Raw genomic sequence first — 22,367 nt, forward strand, 5'->3', positions numbered from 1 at the left:
CATCCGGATATACTCCCTCAGTAGCTAGTTTCCCCGTCTCTCTCTTCTCCCTTGCCTTTACGCCCGAAGATACGCTGACCCAGGTTGTGCTTTGAGTAGGCTCGAACGCTGGGGGCTTACTTCCTCCAAAGCTTGCTTTTGAACTATCACTGGAATAACAAGCATGACTCTTGCGTTTCCGTTTTCTACTATCTATACGTTTGCGCAAATAAGCTATCTCAGATTGCATTTGCTGCAACATCTCGTCACGAGACATATGCCCCTCATTTGGTGTTTGCCGTCCAGCCCCCCGTCCACTGTCATGTGCTTCTGCCACCGCTGAGATATGTCCCTTCCCCTTTCCTTGCTGGAGACTTGCAGTTACAGCCCGGCTTCGTGAATTTACCGATTCTTCTCCCTCTAGATACGCCTCCGCCATGTATCTCGAAATGGATGGTATCACGTTGTTGTTCCCACAGACGGCACCAATTGTAAGGACCAAAAATATAACAGTCTCTTTAAGGAATCTCCTGCTTGTTTATTTACTCACGGTCCTTCTACAATACATTTGGTAGAGAGGGTTCAACAACAAAAAGTCCTCCCTTCGTAGTCTCTTGATTCCTATTTATATTATTTTCTGCTTTCATCCTAGCCCTACACCTTGCAATCTGCGGTTCTTTTCCCATGACATCTGTCCGTCGGCAACGGAGCAAGATTCTACTTTGCGTTCCGCACTGTTCAGGTCATGTCCACATTAATGCGACGGATAGAGGTGATGCTTGCTAATTAATGCGGCCAGAATGGTTGTTGCCGAGCATTTAATGTAACCTTCCAAATCAGTCTGCTACATCCAGATATTTGCAACATGTCCCTTACGTAACCATCGTCCACGCCACCTCATCTTCGGGCACACCCGGAGAACTTCTCTTCCTCCTTTGCCTCATCTTGCATAATGTATGTTGGCCTTCCTTTCTTAGGGTCCTCGGGTTCTTAGGTCCTCGGGTCCTCACAACTTAATTAGTAAAATCTTTTGTCATCGAATAAAAGAACTGGAAATAAATCTCGGCCCACACCATAAATCATCTGGTGTCTTTGCCTGATAATTAAAAACATTTATCATGAAGATGACGTCATAGAAGGAAAAAAAAAATAGAAGAAAGAGGGGTGTTATAAGACTTTCTACTTTCATCTGTGTTGTCTATTGATGTTTACGTTGATATACTTGAAAAGAGACTAAACATATCACTTCACGCATGTCTTTCAGTCGACACATTATGCATTTGGCATGGATAGCGCAACTCCTATGGATCAAATTTTCTGCTGAAATGATTTGAGCAATATCGAGTACAACAGATCTTCACAGTGAGCAACTACTGTGTAAATACACTAGGGTAAATACTCATTACTCATATCAGATGGGTTGAACACAGCTCGCATAATTTTTTTATTTTGATTTTTTTGGCTGATTATGATATTCCCTTTTGTATTCGGACTGCTTTGATAAAGTTTGTACTAGAACCATTTGCAAGTCGTGTTTAATAGCTTCCTTTCTATCATTGGCGTAAATAAAATAAAATAAAAAACAAAATCAAGATTCAAGACCAAACCGTCTGGGTTTTATTTGGTGTATATATCAGTCACAATTTGTGTCACTCATAGTACACATGGGCCGGAGTAGCCCTCCCATCAGGACCGTCTTTATGCATAGGCAACTTAGGTCTAGGCTAAAGCCCCACATGTCTCAAAAATTTATAAAAAATTCGAAGCTTCATTGCATAAGCCTAAAGCCCCCAAATTTGTACAAAATGTCTCAAATTTATAGAATGATACAATTTTTTTAAAAAGAAAACAAATATAGATGAGTTTTGGATTCTTTTCCTATCCTCCAAGAAAGCTAATAGAAACTCAATCTACTTGAGATTGTAATCTATTTTTTAAAAAAATTATAAAAAATGAAAAAAGTGACTAATTTTTTTTGACAACTTTTTTAATATTTCATAAAAATATTTAAAATTGATTATTAATGTATGCCCTACATTTGAATGAGCGTGCCAAAAAAACTATAATAATGTAAGATAGATGCCTGTAAAATTTAAATTCAAAATACAATTAACAGTTTTGCATCTCAAAAATCATGAGGATTTTAAACTAGAAAGATATATATATATATATATATATATATATATAAAGTTAAATAAATAATATTTAAATATTATAAAAATCTACTTAAATTTACTGCACCTCAAAATTTATTGAGCCAATCCTACCTTGCATCATGAATTGGAGAATGATGTTTAAAGAAAATTCAATAAGAATGTTTTTTTTTTTTTTTTTGAGAAAAAATACGAATAGTCGTATCATATCATATATATTATATGTAAGTTCCAATTAACTCAACTGGTAAAATTTTTTATGGTTGTATAAGAGATATGGGATTCAATCCTCGCCTACACCAAAAACTGATTGATGTCTTGGTTTGATAATAAAGAACAATTATCAGGAACGAACGCCATAGGTTGAAACTCTCTAAATATATATATATATATATATATATATATATATATATATATATATATATATATATATATATTTTATACAAAATTTAAATCTAAGAAAAAATTCAATTAAAATTCAAATTAGAGTCCAATTTGAATGTACATGTCCCACCTAAATTTTCTAATTTTGCCAATTGAGTAAATTTGGTGCAAAAGATGAGAAGTCTAATATAAATAAACCATAATTTTTTTTTTTTGCTGAATGAAAAAGGAGGTCTTCGGTGTGAACTCATTTACCCCACAAATAAATCATATATCTTTAATATAATTATAATTAGAAGAAGAAAGAGTGTGTAATTGTATTAGTTTTTTTTTTTTTTGGTTAATGACGCATGATATTAAAACTAAGGAACAATAAGTCCATTACAAAGATGGTCAGCTTTGTCCTTAGCCAGCAAATCACCCACCACAGGCGGTGGGTTATACAAAAAAAAAAGAAAAAAAAAAAGAAAAAAAAGAAGAAGGTGGTCTAAACTCTAAAGTAAAACTCAGCTCCCATCCTAACTAATCTGTGAGCACAACTATTAGCTTCTCTATAAAATTGTATTAGTTCTTTTTTAAAAGAGGAGAACGGTCTTGTCTATTGGTATTTCTCCCCTCCTTTTAATGTAGGGGAGAATTCAATGAATCGTAAAAATTAAATATGACTAGATGCTTTTCTTACGACTTGGTTTTACCAAAATAATAAGCGAATAAAAAGATTGTCAGATTAAAATTAAAACTTCCTTAACAAATAGAACTTTTGCGTCTTTGCATTAAGGGGGACAAAAAAACAAAGTACTCAATGGTATTCACAGAACGGAAAAAAAATAGTAATGAAAAATAAACACTACATGGTCTTACATACAATGCTCTTAGCTTCCAAAATTAAACAAAGGAAGAATATTCAATGAGCAGAGAGGAAGAGAGAATCTTTAAATCAATGATTTTTCAATATATAATGTATCGTTTTTTAGCTGATTCTATTACCCTTAGAATTAATAAAAGATCTAATTCTTTTATAAAATTAATTTAGCTGGAATTATATATAGACAAATTGGAAGGAAAAAAAAAATCAAGCTAATTTCAGGGCCAGAAGCAACTTCAAAAGGTTGAAAATAACCATATCTGGTTCTCCTTCTCTGCCTGAGGACCTGAAAGGTTAACTTATGCAATAATCTCAAGTATAAACTAGTTAAACTGGGATAATATATTGATAACATAACTTTTTCCAATCTAAATTTGGAACCAAAAGCAATTTCGAAACCTTTTAGGGAATTGGATATTTATCTCTTCTCCGCCTGAAAGGTTAACGCGTGCACACAAAGTAACATCATGGGTCATTTGCGTCGACTAATTGTCGAATTTTCTGATTGATTAAAGTAATAAGAAAGTGATTAAATTATAACTGTTGAGATAAACTAGGAGCAAATTACTTGGTGCTAGGTGTATCCAGTGAAAAATGTGGCTTAGATCAAAGCCAATTATTTATGCCGAAAGATAAGAGAAAGGGAGTGTCCATTGAATCGCAATCTGTCACTCACAAGTCCTCCGTGACAATACATTTAATCTACTTATGCTTTATTCAACGCAAAAATCTTTGTTGTAAGATCAAACTATTAAACCCATCAACTGTATGAAAAGATCATATCATGTACATCATATATATATATATATATATATATATATATATATATATATATAATTGAGTTTAAAGTCTGATTGCATCAAATTGCTAAGAACCCATATGGCACTACTGCCCATATTCAATAAGCTATACCAAATGTTAAGAACTCATGGGTAGAACCCATCCCTAAAACCCTAAAAATCAACTTGCAAGAAAAGTGTTGGGAAATTTCGACCCTAATTTATAAAATTAACAAGTTTAAAACCAAGTTGTTAATTAAATTTATTATGAATAATCCTTATTCAAACAAAAAAAACATCAATATAATATCAATATCATGTACAACAGAATAGTAAATAAGACAAAATATAACGACCTAGGAAAACTAATAAAATAAACTAGTTTCACAGTAAAAAACCTTGAGAGAAAATTTCCCAAAAAACAATTCACTATAATAAAAAGAAGTTTCAGATCTAATACAAGATTATAAAAAAAAAAAAAAAAAATAGTACAAAATTTTTGTCCATAGACTCTACAAACCCAATAGATGAACTTACAGTAGAAACTTTCTACCGCTTTAGAATCTCTGAACTCTTCAATATATGAACGCTCCATCCACAATCACAATTGGGACTTCTAACTAATTAACTTCAAGAATCTCTTGAAATTTTTCCTCATAGTAGGAAGTCTATGGTGGTTGCTATGACTTCGGTTTCTTCACCAATGGAATTTTCATATCTACTTTGAAACTCTTTAGTATGGTGAAATAGAAAAAACTTGGTTATAAAACCCTAGCCACATAAGCGGAGTGTTTCTCTCTCTAAAAGGCTTTCTAATAGATGATTTATAATGTTCTTTAAATACAAATTCAAACGGATCTTAATTCGAGTTTCAAACGAATAAATTATGGGCTTTTTCGCGTTGCTAATCCGCAACGCTCGATAGATCGAGAGATATCAAGACTGCTATTGAGGAGCCAGTAGATTTTGAGCTTCTATTGAGAAGTATCGAGAGGTATTGAAGCTGCTATCGAGGTACATGCTGAAAAAGTGCTGAAAAATTGTTTTTCTTGAGCAAACTTTGCATCTTCAACTTGTACTTTAATTACAACTTTAAGACATATCAAGACTCAATAAAAGACACATAATTTGACAATACCAAAACACATGACCCTAATAGAAAGGGTGTTCAAGAGCTTATAAACACATTATTAAACTTACACTTAATCCATGTGGGACACTAGGATCATAACATAATTGTCTATGTTCTTTTTGTATGAAGTTGTTACACTTTTTTTGCACCAAGTGACTACCTTTCATTAAAGATTTTAATAAATTACATAATTCAACTATTATTTGGAGTGATTTCAAATTAAATCTTGAATCGTGAATAGTTTAATTTAAAATCATGAAATTTTAATGATTTCAATTCACACTCAATAAATTACTATCAACAACCATTAGTTCACATTATAGCTACAACTAAAACCTATCAAGCACAAAAAATCCTTCTATGAGAGTCTACAGTAGTTGTGATATCCTGTACGAGGATTGTGACATTATTATTATATAATACCTATATATATATATATATATATAATCTAAATCTTCTGTACCACTTTTTGTATATCACTCTATGTTCCATCAATCACTACTTTCCGTGTTTTCATTTTACTTTCTTTATAAAATAACTAAAATTTAAAATGAAAAGCATATACATGGTAAATAGTGATTGGTAAAACATAAAGTGATATACAAAAAATGGTACAAAGGATTTTCATTCATATATACACACACATTGTGTCTTATACCTAGTGATTGTGCCTAATGTATGCCCTGTTTGAAATTGAGTATTTTTTTTTCATTATGTCACGCACTATAATTACATTAAAATAATAACATGGTTACTTTATGTAAAACTTTTTATTTTTTGAGAAAGAACTTTATGTAAATTTTTTTTTTTTTTTGTTATTAAAATTAATACTCTAACTAAAATTCTATTACTAAGAGTTTGGGAAAAAAGAACATGCCAATGCATGGCCACACACACACATATATAGGTCCAGGAAAAATATAAACAAAAGTCGATGAGCTTTTTCATATGACTTATAAGTATATTAGAGTTAGTAATATATTTTACTTTAAGGGCAATCTCTTCCCAAAATATTCCAAATATTTAATAAATAAAATAAAACACTACAATATAAAAGCTCAATTATAAAAAAAAAAATCAAAAAATTTTAAAAGGATCATTATATATTTTAAATTATTTTATAATCTATTATAATCTTTGAATTTTTTTATTAAAAAAAACTTGGACTTTACATGGTGAACATTCATCTCGTAATTCAAAAGTATTTTTTATTATCACAACCTATTTTTTTTCAATTCTAATTATATTGAAATGATTTTTTGTAATTTATAGATCATGCATTACACAAGCATAATAGTAGTACTATATAATAAAATTTAAATCCTGAAAGTTGTGGTGGTTTTGTTAAGTGATCATACTCTATTTACATCTATGTACACCAAGTGACTAACCTTTTACTAACAATTTTAGTAAATTAAATAATTCCCCTATAAGTTGGATTGTTTCAAATTAAATTCTTAAAATTTTTAATTAAAACCCTGAAATTTCTAAATAATTTTCATTTCACACCCTCAATAAGTTACTATAAAATACAGCAGAAATCCACATAATATTATAAGAATTCTAGTACATTATATTCAATTATATGGATTATATGCTAACTAGTCATTTAGTTATTATCACTAAAGAATTTAAAATGAAATTAATATCACATAATTTCATGTCCAACTCATATAATATCGTGTATTATATAATAAAATTTTGTCCTATATGATGTGGTTGCATTAGATGCCCACTATTTTTTTTAGTCACATTTTTTCATTTTTTTTCTTCCTATGTCATTTTGTGCACCATAGTATATTAAAATAAATATTTTTTGATCCAAGTGAAACTCTATTGTCAATATTTCAAAAAGCTAAAAAAAATATTGTCCAATTAAAATTCTACTACCAAGAATTTCAATAAATTTAAAAGAATGTTAATTATTTTATTTTAATAAACTATTATAATTTTTGTTTTGATAGTAAAACTGGGTCATGTATGTTTTGCTTGTAATATGTGGTACAGTAATAATAGTACAATTCTACTACGCATTTTCACTATGCAAATAAGTACCTTAAAATCATTAATATATATTATATATTCACTCTAAATTTAAAATTCATATTTTTGCTTATCATTAGATTGTTTTAGTTTTAACGTGATTTAAGTGAGCCATGCATCACATGGGTATATAATACTAATTAGGGTTGTGCAAAAACTGATTAACTTGCCAACTTACGCAGCCCTCACCACTATGTGCAAGTCTATTTAGTAAGGTGGGTTGGATTGGGCAACTAAATAAGTATGTTGGGTTGAGTAGCAGATTGAGATATTTCTAACTCATCACAAATTTATGTTCATCACAAATGGTATCATGGGACCTAAGAAGTTCCCCAAATTACCTGCTCATAATGTTTTTCCCTTCCCTCCACCACGCCCCACCCTCACCAATCTTCTTGCCATTCACATGATAATTGCAGTGTACAAATAGATCTTAAATGAAAATTATACGTGCTTTTGTTACTTTTATTTAATATAGACTCAAACTTATGAATTGCAAATATTTTGTAACTATAAGATAAACAATAAAGGGCAACAATTTTGAAGTTAAAACTTCCAGATTTATTAGACTATATATATACACTAGCCTTTGAGCACGCGCTCAAGCGCATGCTTAGAGGTTTTTCTATTTTTTTAAGTAAAAGTTAATAATTTGCATTTTTTATAATTTAAAAAAATATTTTTTTTATTTTTCAAACAAATAAAAAGGATAAACTTTAAAGATAAGCCGTTATTGTAATTTCATTTTTGAAAGTGAAGGAAAAAAAATTCTAAATTTTAAGAGTTTTTTTTTAAATTCAAAATAAAATTTGTTATTTGACATTTATGACCCTATTTCTAAATGAAGTTATTTTTGAACCACATAAAAGTTCAGTTAAAAGTGGAGAATCCTCTTTTTATATATATATATATATATATATATATATATATATATAAAGATTTAAACCATAAATATTTAAATTAAAAATGTTAAGAATCGTTAGTTTTTTTAAAAAATGTTAAGAGTTGTTAATTGAGCTAAAGATTCTTGGTTGGATATATTATTTATTCCCCTAAGTATTATTACTTTAAGGGAATTTACCAATCAAATTTTGTTTCTTTAATTGTTAAAAAAAAAAAAAAAAAAACGTATTCCAAATAAACCAGTATTTTTTTTCCTCTCCCTTACCCTATATGCTTTTTGTTACCACTAAACAGGCAAAGGAAAAAAGCTGGCCATGACTGTTACATTGTGTCATTAGCTGCTTTTAGGACCATTCAAATTTCTACCACAAACTAATATCAAAATTTCAAATATCTTCTTTACCCAGAAAATAAAAAAATGGATATCATAATTATCACCACGCGAGGATGCAGAGACCCGCTGATTTAACACCAAGACAGTGACTTTGAAAGTGAGAGTAGAGACCTACTCGCTCTGCTAATGGCCTGCACAGAAGCTATTTGCTAATTTTATCTTCATTTGTTTCACTTCCAAACAAGGAAGGATCACTATTTGGTTCGCCTGCACTAACTTTTTCATTTTCTTTCTTTCTTTATTGCTTTCCAGCACTTCTTTTACTTTTATAGTATTCCTACTCCACATGTCTCCTCCTCTATCTCTCTTCCTATTCAAATATCCTCTTCTATAAATCTCTCTCTTTCTTCTTTCAATCTTCACAGGAGACTCAAACAGTTGTTTAAAATATAAAAAAAAAAAAAAACAACAACAAAAACATTATCTTCCACCACTGAAAATGGCAATTAACTGTGCCAAAGAAAGATGGGAACATTCAAACTCATCAGAGCAAGCAGTTGAAGAAGAATTAGATGAAGATTTATCATTCTGTGATCTACCAGTCATTAGTAATTTGGCCGAGGAGAAAGAAGAAGAGCAATCAAGAAAAGAAGACGCTTTGGCAATTGATCGTCAAACACAAGAAGAATTCGATTTTCCCTCAACGGGTGGCTCTCTTTTGAGAGAATCAGAAATGTGTGCTGCTGATGAGGTTTTCTTTCAAGGTCAAATCCTCCCACTACGTCTCTCAGTTAGCTCCCAGAGTGGCTCAGGCGGTGTCAAGCAAGAAAACCAGAACATTAGCCGGTGCACATCAAGGTCTGAGTCCATGGACCATAATTCAACAAGTGGGTTCACTAGCAACAATAGTAGCAGAAGCAGCAGTACTAGAAGTCACAACTCAACAAGCAGCACTAGCTCCAACAGTACATTCAGACGAAATTCCAAGCCAATTAGAGTCCAAAACAACTTTCTTACATGCCCAAGTCCCAAACCCCAGATCAGAATTTCAACAACTCGACAAGGAGCTGTGAGTAGCCGAAGCCGCAACTCATCCGCAAGGGACTTTTTCCGACTGGGTTTGGTACCAACACCTGAGATTGGATTGCAAGACCTTAAGGTTCGTAGAAACAGTAGTGTTAACAAAAATTCAGTCAGTCGCAATAGCAGTCTTAGTAGCAGTAGCAGTAGTACTAGTGCTAAGATTAATAATTGTAGTAGTCGCAAAAGCAACTCTGGTTTGAACATGGAGGATAAACAAATAAGGCAAGGATTCTTGGAGAGAAGACTAGGAGGATTGTTGAGTGGCTGTAAGTGTACAGATGAAACAGTTTCTTCAAATGTTGTCATCATTAAGAGCAATAGTGAAAGTGCTACAACAACGCATGCTAAGAAAGCTGAGAAACTGTTGGAGTTGAAGATGAAAAAGAACCAAGAAGAAAAGCAGCAGGGAAAGCAAGCAATGTCACGCCATCGAACGTATGAATGGTTAAAGGAGCTTTCTCATGCAACTTATCCTCCTGGGTCCTGATAGTCAGAGAGACTACTCATCAACAATATTTGCTCGCATGCCTTGTATTGTATTATTCTTAGTCTTTTTTTAGATTTTTCAATCGTCTTTTTGTCTTGGCCTTTAGTTTGAATTATATTATTCTACTGTGTAGTGGGGCTCCATTATCAAGAACCTTTTTTTTTATCCTTGGGAGAACGAGGTTGTTATTATCTTTAAAGTTTATTTTTTTCTTTTTCTTTATTTGGGTGTGGAAGCAAATTAATGATTGAGAATTGTAGCCGTGATGGGTGGAAATGACACACCGCAACAGAAGTGACGGTGTTGGTGGTTGTGCTTGTGCTTGTCATGATTAAAGTGTGAAACTTTGATGCTTTTACGGGTGTGGATGGTGTCGAATGTGGAAATGGCATTTCATGACTATCACAATTGCACGCGAGAGAGAGAGAGAGAGAGAGAGAGAGGTAATTGATAAATGATGGGAAATCCTCCTTTTTAGTCTGAATGAAAAATGGGAAAATGAAATTGAATAATTGCCAAATCTTTTTAACAAAAAAAATTGGCTTTTATTCGTTGAGATGAAATTATATAAGGATTACATGCAAAATCCTATATTTATAGCTTCTAATTGAATTTTGATACACACACACATATATATATATATATATATATATATATATATATATATATAAAGTAGAAGAATTTTTTTTCTCCACTTCCTTCACCTTATTGTACTTTTTTTTACTTAATTGAATTTTTATTTTTTTTTTGGTTTTTCCTTTTCATTTTCATCTAACAATGTTTTAGGTGCTTGGTTTTTTAATATCTCAGTATATTTGCCAAAATAGTAAAATGTTCGAATTGGATTGGTAGCAATTCCACAAATTCAGAAAAGTCAACGATATTATGGTGACTTGGATAAACCAGTACTTTTTACAGCAATATTAGAAAGTCTTTCTAGTGCTACCACTAAAGGGTGGTGTCATGAAAGTTTACTTAATGGTCACTGGACTTATTCCCAAGTGGTTTGATAGATACTAAATTATGGGTCTAACATCTGCAATGAGAAGTACTTAGGGATTATTGGTAAAAAACCAACTTATTATAATTTACTAAACTCAGCATGTAGGAATAGATATTATTATGGTTGCACCCAAGTAAATAAGCCACATTTAGTCACCCTTCTAAACCCCCTCCCCCGCCACCATTTTTTCCTCCGGAAAAAAAAAAAGTATTTTTATGTTAGTGTTATGTCTGTGATTATGATCGTCAGAAGTCTTGGCCCCCACCTTATTTATTTATTTATTTATACTTTGAGGTACCTTAGAGGTTATATATAATTTGGGTTGCGCCCCTCTAATGCCTTTGTTTGTTTGATTGATTGTTTAATTATCGGTGGTGACAAAGGGTGAGGGAGGGATAATTGGGTGAGACAGAGGTGGACAAGGGATGAACTTGAAAGAGAAGGAGTAGCAAAATATTGGATTGCTTTCTTTAGGAATTTTTTTAACATTATATTTGTGCGGTACTTCTTAATACTTTTTATTTCAAAATGAGATTCATTCTATAAGGATAAGGTATAGTTTTTACACATTCTAATATCATTGTGTCACATCAAAGTTTTTCAAATAAAGATTAAAAGCTAACACACACAATCATAGCCGCATTAACTGATTGTAGCCTTATTCAATCAATATAATCTAAATATTAAAATAAAACAAAACAAAGAAACACCGAACAGAGATGTCTCATAAGCCAAAAAAGCTGTCAGGATTTTGCGCCTCTCTTCCTTCGCAAGTCTTTGTATTTGGACCCTCATAATATCAAGTTTTTATATTAGAGAGTGAAAGCTGTGATTCCAAACGATAAAGTAGTTGTTCATCAAAAAAAAAAAAAACGATAAAGTAGTTAAAGTTTAAGATGGACGCAATATCACACTCACAATATATGAGCTTTAATGTGAAGATTCAAATGTATGTTGTGAGTGTAATGATGCATCCGAAATACTACATACTGCCTCATTATTCAACCATTAGTTGGCTTCTACTAGATCTTATTTTCTAATTATCAAATATAAAGAATTGAAATACTCGTAGATTTAATTTATGCTGAAAAAAAATTTCATTTATTGATCTGTATGAAGTGTTAAGAACTGATTTCGAGTATGTAGTCTAATGGAAATGCTTGTGTTTACTTAGAGGGAACTACCGGCCTCCAGACGGTCAAACAGTGGAAGTGAGAGAATTTAGAGGTTAAGGAAAGAGAGTTAAGATTGTTCTTATTACCTAATTCCTCAATTACAAGCTGGTAGCCTTTTATAATGAAGGCTTACTCGAGTACATTCAAATATTCAATGGACCACTTGGTTTGTTATCTAACTGCCCTAACTAATTATTAACCAATTGCCAACAAACTTCTAACTGTCTTGAGTCTTGACAACTCACAAACAATTAATCAGTCAAGTGCTGAATTGAATTAAGGCATGTGCACATTGCAAGCAATACAGGCTACCAAGCTACTATCAATTACAATTAGGACATGCACATTTGATATTTTTAATAGAGTTCGAACTTGGTAAGGATGGGATGTTTTTACATTATCTAATAAGATATGGCCTGGTGGAGCCAGGATTTTAATTTAGAAGATGCGAGATTAAAAAAAGTAGCGATAGTTACACACTATGGGTTCGCTTAGAAACAACTTATTTAGCTGAAGCTGAAATTTTTTTACTGAAAGTATAGAAAAAAAGTTGAAAAATAAGCTGAATAGTACAATGAAACCCATGAATAGTATTAAAAAATGCAGTGAGGCTCATGAATAGTAGCAAAAATAAGCTAAAATTGCAAATAAACTGAAAATTTCAGCTCATCCCAAACAAACACTATGTTTATGGAACACAGCTGAAATCGTGTTCTTGATTTTCAATTGTAATTGCAAAAATGTTCAAACACAATTTCACCATTTCACCATTATAACTGAAATTGTGTTTTGAAAACACGATATTCAATTGGTGTGTATACGTTAATGTATAACTCAGTGCATGCAATAATAATTAGTGAGATTAAAAGCACAATTAATCTATAAATATTATTTGGTATGAAAATAGCAGACTTTTTTTAAATAGAAAAATATCTATACATTCATGACATCTTCAACCAATTAGCTCTCAATAAAATGAACCTGGGCTATAGACAATTTTGGTTAGAACTAACAAAAGTTACAAAACACCTTTGATAATGATGTGACTTTAAGCACATCTTAAAAGTCAATAAGGATATATTTCATTTAGTCACTTTAAATTCAAAACTCAATACATCTTACTATATCTAATAACATCACATCAGCTTTTTATTTAAATGTTTTTTTAATGAGATGTTATTTTCTGTAAGCAAATGTATTTATGTTTCAATAAGAGATGGGTTCAAGTTACACCTGCTGTAACTCTAAAGAGTTACACATTTTTTAAACCATTAGATCTAAGTAGATCTAACGGTTAAAAAAAGATCCACTTTAATTCTAATATCTTTAATAGATCTCATTAAATATTCCTTATTTATTGTATCTCTACACCCAAAAAAAAATTACACGTATGACTCACTCTCTCTCTCTACGTTTGGTCTCACGTTTGTCTCTCCGTTAGTCTCTCTATTTTCTAACCTGCGTTCTCTCTCTCTCTCTCTCTATCTCCTCCTCCATTGCTCCTCCACTTCCACCTCTATATGTTGCCGGCAGAAAAAAAAAAAACCCAAGCTGGACTGTTTCTCTTTGTGAGTCCTCTGTTTTTATTTTTCCTTTCTTTTCAGTTGTGATTGCTCTGTTTTTTTTTTTTTTGCTGATCTGACTCTATGTGCTCTATGTGAATGCGTATTGAAGTTCTGACTCTATGTGTTCTACGTGAGGCCAAGCTTAATCCTGTTGAGAGAAAATCACCATTGGTTGCTGCCAGAAAAAAAAAAAAAAAAAAAAAAAAAAAAAAAAAAAAAAAAAAAAATCACCATTAGCTCTTAGCAATTGCAGGTTGGTTCTCTTCTCTCAAGGTCAATTGTTATCTTTCTTTATTTATTTTTAATGTAATTTTTTATTTGGGTTTTGTTTTATCGATTAATTTGTTTGCTAAGAAAGTAGAATCCTTTCTTTTTATGAGTACTCTATTTGGTATCAAAAGAAATCAAACCAAACTGTTTCTATTAATCTGTTTAGTACGCTTTTTCTATTTTTTCCTTTCTATTCTGTTGACTGTCTACATTTCTCCTCTACCATTGTTCTAGGTTGCTGCCAGAAAAAAAAAAAAAAAAAAAAAAAAAAAAAAAAAAACCCAATCGCATTAACGTATTGTGAGTGCTCTGTTTCTATTGGGAGTACAATTTGAGTGTTGGATTATGATTATGTACATTTTTATATCTTTGTCATTTTAAAATTTTTTATTTAAAATGTTTGCATATTTTTTATTTGTGTTCATTATTTGTATTGGTTCTTATAGTTACTAAATCACAAATGGAACGTGAAGAGTTATATAATGTCCTAAACAATTCGAGACCATCAGAGCAAGAGTTACGCTTGAAGATTTTGGTGATTGTGAGTTGAAATCCAAGCCATATGTCGGAATGCAATTTGACTCCCTTGATGATGTTGAAACTTTTTACAAAGAATTTGCCAAAAAAGAAGGTTTTGGAATCCGTATCCGTACGAGTAAAAAGGCAGCCAGAAGTGATAATGTAACAAGTCGTATTTATGTATGTTGTAGTGAAGGGCGGCGCAAAACAAAAAATGCATTAGACAATAGTTTGAGCAAAGATGATGAAAACAAGGCCCGTAGAAGTTGCTCAAGTCTTAGAACCGGATGTGAAGCAATGCTTAGAGTCATGAAGAATAATAAGTTGCAGAAATGGGTTGTGAAGGGATTTGACAACAACCACAATCATGGTATTATTAGTCCAAAAAGTGTGTCATACCTCCGATGCCACAAAAAAATGTCTACTGCTGCTAAGAGTCTAGTTGAAAATTTTGGTGAAGAAGGTCTTCCAACAGGCAAAGTTGCCATGATGTTCAATGTAGGTGACCAGACATTTACAAGTAGAGATTGTTGGAATCACTTGAGAGATGTTAGGGGAAAAAAATCTAGATGTTAGAGATGCCTCAGCTGTCCTTGATTATTGCCAAAAACAACAAGCTCAAAACTCCAATTTCTTTTATGCAATTCAATGTGATGGTGTTGGCCATATGGTTAATTTTTTTTGGGTGGATGCGCGATCAAGAATGGCTTATCAATACTTTGGGGATGTAGTGACATTTGACACAACTTACAAAACAAACAAGTATGATATGCCATTTGCTCCTTTTACGGGGTTAAACCATCATTGTCAATCAATTTTATTTGGTTGTGCATTGTTGCAAGATGAGACAGAACAAACTTTTGTGTGGCTGTTTGAAACTTGGCTTCAAGCAATGTGGGGGAAGGAACCAAAATCTATTATTACGGATCAAGATTTAGCCATGGGTGCAGCTATTGCAAAGGTATTCCCAAGAACTCGTCATCGTCTTTGTCTTTGGCATATTAAGAAGAAATTTCCAGAGAAACTTTCTCATATATATCATAAGAAGTCAATATTCAAACGTGATTTGAAGAGATGCATACGTGAGTCACCTAGTGTGGAAAAATTTGAGGAGGCTTGGAAGAGCCTAATATTGACTTATGGCTTGGAGAGAAATGATTGGCTTGAAGGATTATATAATATTCGAGAGTCATGGGTACCGATTTACAATAGAAATACTTTCTTTGCAGGAATGAACACTACCCAGAGAAGTGAAAGTATCAATGCGTTCTTTGACTCCTTTGTTAACTCAAGAACTACATTAAAGGATTTTGTGGTCAAATTTGCAAAGGCAGTGGACAGTCATTATAAGAAGGAAAGGAAGGAAGACTTTGATTCAAGACATAAAACACCTTCTTTGGTAATTGGCTAAAAAATAGAGCATCAAGCTGCTTCTATATACACGAGAACCAAATTTAGCAAGTTCCAAAAAGAATTGGTGAGTAGTAATCACTTTACAAAGGAAAAGGTTGAGAAAAATGGAACTTTTTATAGGTACAAAGTAATAAGTTCCTTTGATCCAGATGATGCATTTATTGTGAAGCTGAACTTGGAATCAAAAGTTTGTGAATGTGTTGTCAACTTTTTGAGTTTATGGGAATTGTTTGTAGGCACATGTTATTAATCTTCCAGGTTAAAAATATTTTTCAGATTCCTAGCCACTACATCCTACAACGTTGGACAAAAGAAGCAAATAAAGAACTCAAAAGTGTAGAATATAGATCAAGCTTTGAGGATGAGCATCATATGTTAAGAGCCTTACGAAGCATCCATGTTTGTCAACGTGTAAGTCAATTGTCTTACCTTGCTGAAAAATCTGAAGATATATATAAAATGATAATCTCAGAATTAGACCACACCCTTAAGAAAGCTTTTGGAATGGAAAATGAACTGTTGGAAGATAAGGAAGATGATGAAATGGATATGCATCACAAGAGTGGTGAATCAGCTGACATTGTTGAAGTAGAAGACTGCTCTGTCATTGTTCCTTTGAACATAAAAGATCCACATGTATCACAAACCAAAGGTCGAAAGAAAAGTACCGAGAAACAGGGTCCTGGTGGGAGAATTAAAGGTGGGCTTGAAATATCCTTAGCTCGTGCTATGACAAAAAGACGATCTTGTCAACTTTGTGGGGGTTATGGTCATAATCGTCGTACTTGTAAACAATATAATGGTGAAGGAAGTGATTACCAAGATGAAGAAAACATTACAGAGGTTGATGATAATGATATTGATGATTTAGCATAAAGTGAGTTCTTTCATTATATTTTTCGAGTCTTTTTTTTTTAAAGAATTTTTTATTGTAATAATATATATCTCATGTTTCAAATTTACTTATACCTTTTTTTGTTCTAGTGTAGGTACATGTGGCTGAAGAGAATCACAAAATGATCATTCCTTGGTGGAACTATGTTTAAGGACCTATGTTGTTAATCATGATGAAATAGTTTTATTTGGTTTTTTGTTTTGTTTTTTAAGGACCTATGTTGGAATACTGTTTTTGCTTCAATTTAATGTCATTAACAATGTGTTTGTAAGGACCTATGTTGGAATATTGTTGTTTAAGGACATATGCCTCTCTCTCTTTTTTTCAAGATTTCTACTGCCCACCTCTTGTTTTGAGGGGGTACCTGCAGCTTTGTGTTTGCTTTTTTAATAATAGTTTCTTAGGGATGGTCTATCTTTGTTTGTGGTTCTAAATAACAGGTAGTACAGCTGTTTTAGGTTACTGCATTAGAGGTTCTGCACTGTCTACTGCACTGTTCACAGTTTACTGCACTATTTACTGCACTTACTGCACTGCATTAGTATAGCTGTTTGTTTACTGCACTGCATTAGTAAACTGTTTGTTTACTGCACTGCACTGTTTGTTTCTGCACTACATAAGTTACTGCATTAGTGGTTTTATTTACTGCATTATGGTTTTATTTAAGGCACTTTACTGCACTTTAAGGCACTGAATATTTGATGTGTTACGCATAATGAAAACAATACAATCCCATTGTATAATTATTTAATATCTTAATTTAAGTTATTGATTAGTGTGATATTCATAAAGAGTTGCATAATGTGTAACTTGGTTAACTTGGTCTTATCATACCTATGAATCTTAGTTAGTCTACATATCTTTGATAACAACCTGCGGTATATACCTTGATCCTTCCCATTCTTCATCATTGCAACATGGGAGTGCCACCCCTATGAAAAGGTTGACAAATCCATATCTTTTCAAATAGGCCTAAAGAGTTAAAAGAATTGATTCACGTAAAATGCACAAGTTCAATTTGCTTTCCTTAGCGAAATTTGACATGACTTCCAATAATTGAAGGGTCCCTTCACCATAACTATGTTAATCATGAGAAGTTGTACCTATATCAATGGTACTGTGACTGTCATTTAGTCTCCATCAATCATGGGAATTCAATTGGGATGACTATAAAACCAAACCAGTAAATTTGATGCATTTAACTATAAACAAGTGTGCTTATACAAAACTTTAGACATATAATTACAAATAGTTCAAGAAGTGTTGTAACCCCACATTTGAACGACTGTAGACTAGTTCAAAAGTGAATTAATGTGGAACTAGTCTCTACAAACAATCAGATCATTACACATGTATATAAATCACAGGTAGTATAGCTGCTTTAAGTTACTGCACTGTCTGCTCTGTTTACTACACTTTTTACTGCACTGTCGTTTAGGTAGTCTTGGCTTGAACTCTTCCAATGCACTGTTACGGCATTCTGCCACTCTGCCTGAGTCTTTGTCTTGATACACTCCAATACCAGGAGTAGAAAGCCTTTCCCCGTATGTACAAGACCTTGCGCAATTCGCACTTGTAAAAGAGGCAAAGGAGCTCCATCATTTTCATAATACATATAAAAAAATACTCCATGAAATACTGTCTAGAAAAGTATAAGGAATTCAATAGAAGCATTACACAGATTTGACTATTATTGTCATTGGAAGATTAGTTCCAGAACCATATAATTCTTTTATGCTAGAAAGACCATATCCAAATTTAATGAAATACTATTAAAGATATTAGAATTAAAGGTTTTGGTACATAGTCCCAATTCAGATACATTTGTTAAGCATGTGGAGGAAGTGACTCATGATCTTGGCCGGTCGCTAGGCCTATTGCTCTTAGCTAGTCTTGAAGTGTCCACAGATTTAAAAGAAAAGATTGGGGACTTACATAAAGAATTGATGAGTGCAAGGTTTTGTTTGGATTCAAGTCCTAGTTCAAGTTGGGTATCGGAGTTTGTTAGTGAGTTGAAAGTGGTGAATGAAATAGAGGAGGAGAGTATTAGTCTTGAATCTCTTGATATTGGTGATGTTGTGTTGCAACTCAAGTATGGCAATGATGAAGAATTCAAATATGCACTTTTGGGATTGAATGAGTTAATTGGAAGTGAAAAAGTTAGTAATGAATGGATTGATAAAGAAGGGATTATTCCAATTCTATTTAATCGTTTAGGTTCAAGCAAGCTGGAGAATAGGTTGAATATAATTCAAATACTAAGAAGACTAGCTTTGGAGAATGCTGACAACAAGGTATATGATATGTAAATCTATTGTTTGTGTTTCCCCACTAACTCAACATTCAGATTGGACTTCAAAAATTACAAATTTATATGTTTTTCATTAATTTAAGTTTCATGAAAAGACCATACCCAAATTTTTTAAAATGGAAAAAAAAAAAAAATTCATTGGGGAATTTTATCAAACAGATGGAGCACAAAAGGAATGAGCCCAAGTTGTGAAATCAATTAGCCATGAATTCCTAAATACCCAGTACAAAAATCACTCAAGATACACCATTTTATCAAGGACTTAACTGTAATTATCAAATAGATCAACATGATTATCAAAGGGAATCAAAGAAAAGCAAATAATTAAAAAATCAAGAACACCTGGCAGAACATTTTTTTTTCTGGCAGCAACCAATGGTGATTTTCTCTCAACAGGATTAAGCTTGGCCTCACGTAGAACACATAGAGTCAGAACTTCAATACGCATTCACATAGAGCACATAGAGTCAGATCAGCAAAAAAAAAAAAACAGAGCAATCACAACTAAAAAGAAAGGAAAAATAAAAACAGAGGACTCACAAAGAGAAACAGTTCAGCTTGGGTTTTTTTTTTTTTCTGCCGGCAACATATAGAGGTGGAAGTGGAGGAGCAATGGAGGAGGAGAGAGAGAGAGAGAGAGAGAGAGAGAGAGAGAGAGAGGGAGAACGCAGGTTACAAATTTTCTGGCAGTTTTTTTTTTTTTTTTTTTTTCTGGCAGCAACCAATGGTGATTTTCTCTCAATAGGATTAAGCTTGGCTTCACGTAGAACACATAGAGTCAGACCAGCAAAAAAAAAAAAAACAGAGCACTCACAACTGAAAAGAAAGGAAAAATAAAAACAGAGGACTCACAAAGAGAAACAGTCCAGCTTGGGTTTTTTTTTTCTGCCGGCAACATATAGAGGTGGAAGTGGAGGAGCAATGGAGGAGGAGATAGAGAGAGAGAGAGAGAGAGAGAGAGAGAGAACGCAAGTTAGAAAATAGAGAGACTAACGGAGAGACAAACGTGAGACCAAACGTAGAGAGAGAGTGAGTCATACGTGTAATTTTTTTTTGGGTGTAGAGATACAATAAATAAGGAATATTTAATGAGATCTATTAAAGATATTAGAATTAAAGTGGATCTTTTTTTAACCGTTAGATCTACTTAGATCTAATGGTTTAAAAAAGGTGTAACTCTTTAGAGTTACACCAGGTGTAACTTGAACCCATCTCATATAATAATGTGTCATGTCTTTATACCTTAATAGAGGGTGTAAACCAAAGAGTTTTACACTAAGTCCTTATAGAATTTAATCTATTTTCACTACTATTTGGTTTTATTATTTTTATTTGAGTACTATTTGGTTTTAAGTTGTAACCTTAGGAATTCTCAACATAAAAGTTGTGGTAACCTCGTTACCTTAGGAACTGCTAACTCTAGCCATACTAATGCATTGACTGTTATGACATACAGCTACTGCGCACTGTTGCTGCTGCATTTACTTACTTAGGTTGCTGTGTTATTAGCAAAACACCCAGCAGTTGCAAACCATTTTATTTTCTGGGCTGGACCTACCATGAATAGTCCAGTGAGTCCAAGCTCGTTTGGGGCCAGTGTAGTACATCATTGAAAAGTCGCTGTATTTTCACGAATGGTTGGGCCAGCTCTATATTAAATATTAAGCCCTTGAATAATTCTCCGAAGACCTAGCCTCTGTCCCATGCCAATCCCTAATTAACCTTCCCTCGCAACCCACAACTCAGCTACAAGTACAAAGCCTAGTGGAAAATTCGTAACTGTATCGATTCTACACTACTCGAAACTCGACAGGTTGACCAGTACTATTTGCTACAAACAACCACAGAAATAAGTGGTAAAATTCTCCCTCTCTTGGAAATAGATTCATAGAAGTTATAATTAATAAGATTTATAATGATTTTGTCGAGCTTTTGGAAGCCATTTTGTTAAGCTTAATGGTTGGTAGGTTTGGCCCAATTGGTATTCGAGATTGGATTGACACTGCCTTCCACTCCCAACTCCCAATTGAGATATTCTTCGTGCACTCCCATGTGAATTTGATCTGTCTAGAACATGAAAAATATAAAAGGGTCAAAACAAACAAGTATTATCAGCTGGCAGAAAAGCTTCATTTATGGGATGGAGTTGTGAAATTCCGTGAATCATCAAGAATCCAAATGATTCTAGACACGTGCCACCATAAACAATTTGAAGCCGGAAATCAACTTGGATTTTTTTTTTAGAATCATTTTTTTTGTTTGTTACCTTGATCTGTATGGCAAACGGTCAAAGTCCAACCAACCTTTAACTTTGTCTAAATTTAACTAACTTTTAAGATGTATTTCAGTATTTGTAGAATCAATTGTCCATGTAGTGGAAGAAAAATTATATACGAAGGATGATGAATTTATAAATTTTGATAATTTTATAAAAGATTAAATTCTGTAATGATGTGGTGTAGAACTTATATTTTATCTCTTTAATCCTAACATGCCATATCATTTTAACACATATTTAAGAATAAATACAACCACATTCAATCAATTTTAATACCCATTTATAAATCCAATCAAATTAAAAGTTTATTGAGATATTATTAGGTGTGATATGATGTATTAAATTTTAAGTAAAATGTTAATGTGGCAATTTCTTATTGGATGGTATAAAATATGAGTTTTACACCTCATCCTTACTAAATTCGGACTCATTTCATAAATAAAAATTAGTTTACATAATTAATTTGAACAAAATACAGAATTTATTATGATTACAATTAAGTAAAAACTAATCATTACATGGTAAAATTTATATAATTGTATTTATTATATGCCACCTCCGCCATTCAAAATAATATGCAACTATTTTGTGATGTAGTAAAATATATAATTTATTTTTTGAAATACATACAAGATCCTAACTTATTAAGATAGCCATTTGTAATAAAGTATTAATCTCATAAAAATATTTTATTTTAGGTGCATTAACTATTAATTTAAAAAAAAAACTCTTTATGAAACCAACAAAGGGCAAGGAGCTTTTTTATTTTATTTAAATTGAAATAAAGATTGAACAA

General features: G+C 32.3%; 2 protein-coding genes and 1 long non-coding RNA gene across 3 annotated transcripts; 2 read left to right on the forward strand and 1 right to left on the reverse strand.

Annotated features, from left to right (window-relative positions):
* Positions 1–8,738: 8,738 nt before the first annotated feature.
* Positions 8,739–10,341, forward strand: LOC142623838 (uncharacterized). Its single transcript, XM_075797309.1, has one exon. The coding sequence runs from the start codon at positions 9,072–9,074 to the stop codon at positions 10,140–10,142; it is 1,071 nt and encodes a 356-aa protein (XP_075653424.1). The 5' UTR covers positions 8,739–9,071; the 3' UTR covers positions 10,143–10,341.
* A 4,384-nt stretch (positions 10,342–14,725) lies between these two features.
* On the forward strand, positions 14,726–16,963 carry LOC142625358 (protein FAR1-RELATED SEQUENCE 5-like). Its single transcript, XM_075799036.1, has 3 exons — positions 14,726–15,194; positions 15,244–16,073; positions 16,346–16,963. Exons 1-3 carry the CDS (start codon positions 14,726–14,728, stop codon positions 16,961–16,963), a joined length of 1,917 nt encoding a protein of 638 aa, XP_075655151.1.
* A 1,197-nt stretch (positions 16,964–18,160) lies between these two features.
* Positions 18,161–19,884, reverse strand: LOC142626345 (uncharacterized). The gene is made up of 3 exons (XR_012842492.1): positions 19,834–19,884; positions 19,636–19,728; positions 18,161–18,554 (listed from the first exon to the last, which is right to left on the reverse strand). It is a non-coding gene; the product is annotated as an uncharacterized LOC142626345 (long non-coding RNA).
* Positions 19,885–22,367: the final 2,483 nt, after the last annotated feature.

Source organism: Castanea sativa, chromosome 2 (assembly GCF_040712315.1).
Source record: "Castanea sativa cultivar Marrone di Chiusa Pesio chromosome 2, ASM4071231v1".
Classification (NCBI taxonomy): Eukaryota; Viridiplantae; Streptophyta; class Magnoliopsida; order Fagales; family Fagaceae; genus Castanea; species Castanea sativa.

Bases quoted from the DNA above. Each gene is read 5' to 3' on its own strand.
- LOC142623838 (XM_075797309.1), top strand. From the start codon at position 9,072: ATGGCAATTAACTGTGCCAAAGAAAGATGGGAACATTCAAACTCATCA.
- LOC142625358 (XM_075799036.1), top strand. From the start codon at position 14,726: ATGCAATTTGACTCCCTTGATGATGTTGAAACTTTTTACAAAGAATTT. The intron at 15,195-15,243 runs GTAGAGATTGTT...AAAAAAATCTAG, and splicing joins AGGTGACCAGACATTTACAA to ATGTTAGAGATGCCTCAGCT. The intron at 16,074-16,345 runs GTAATTGGCTAA...TTAATCTTCCAG, and splicing joins GACATAAAACACCTTCTTTG to GTTAAAAATATTTTTCAGAT.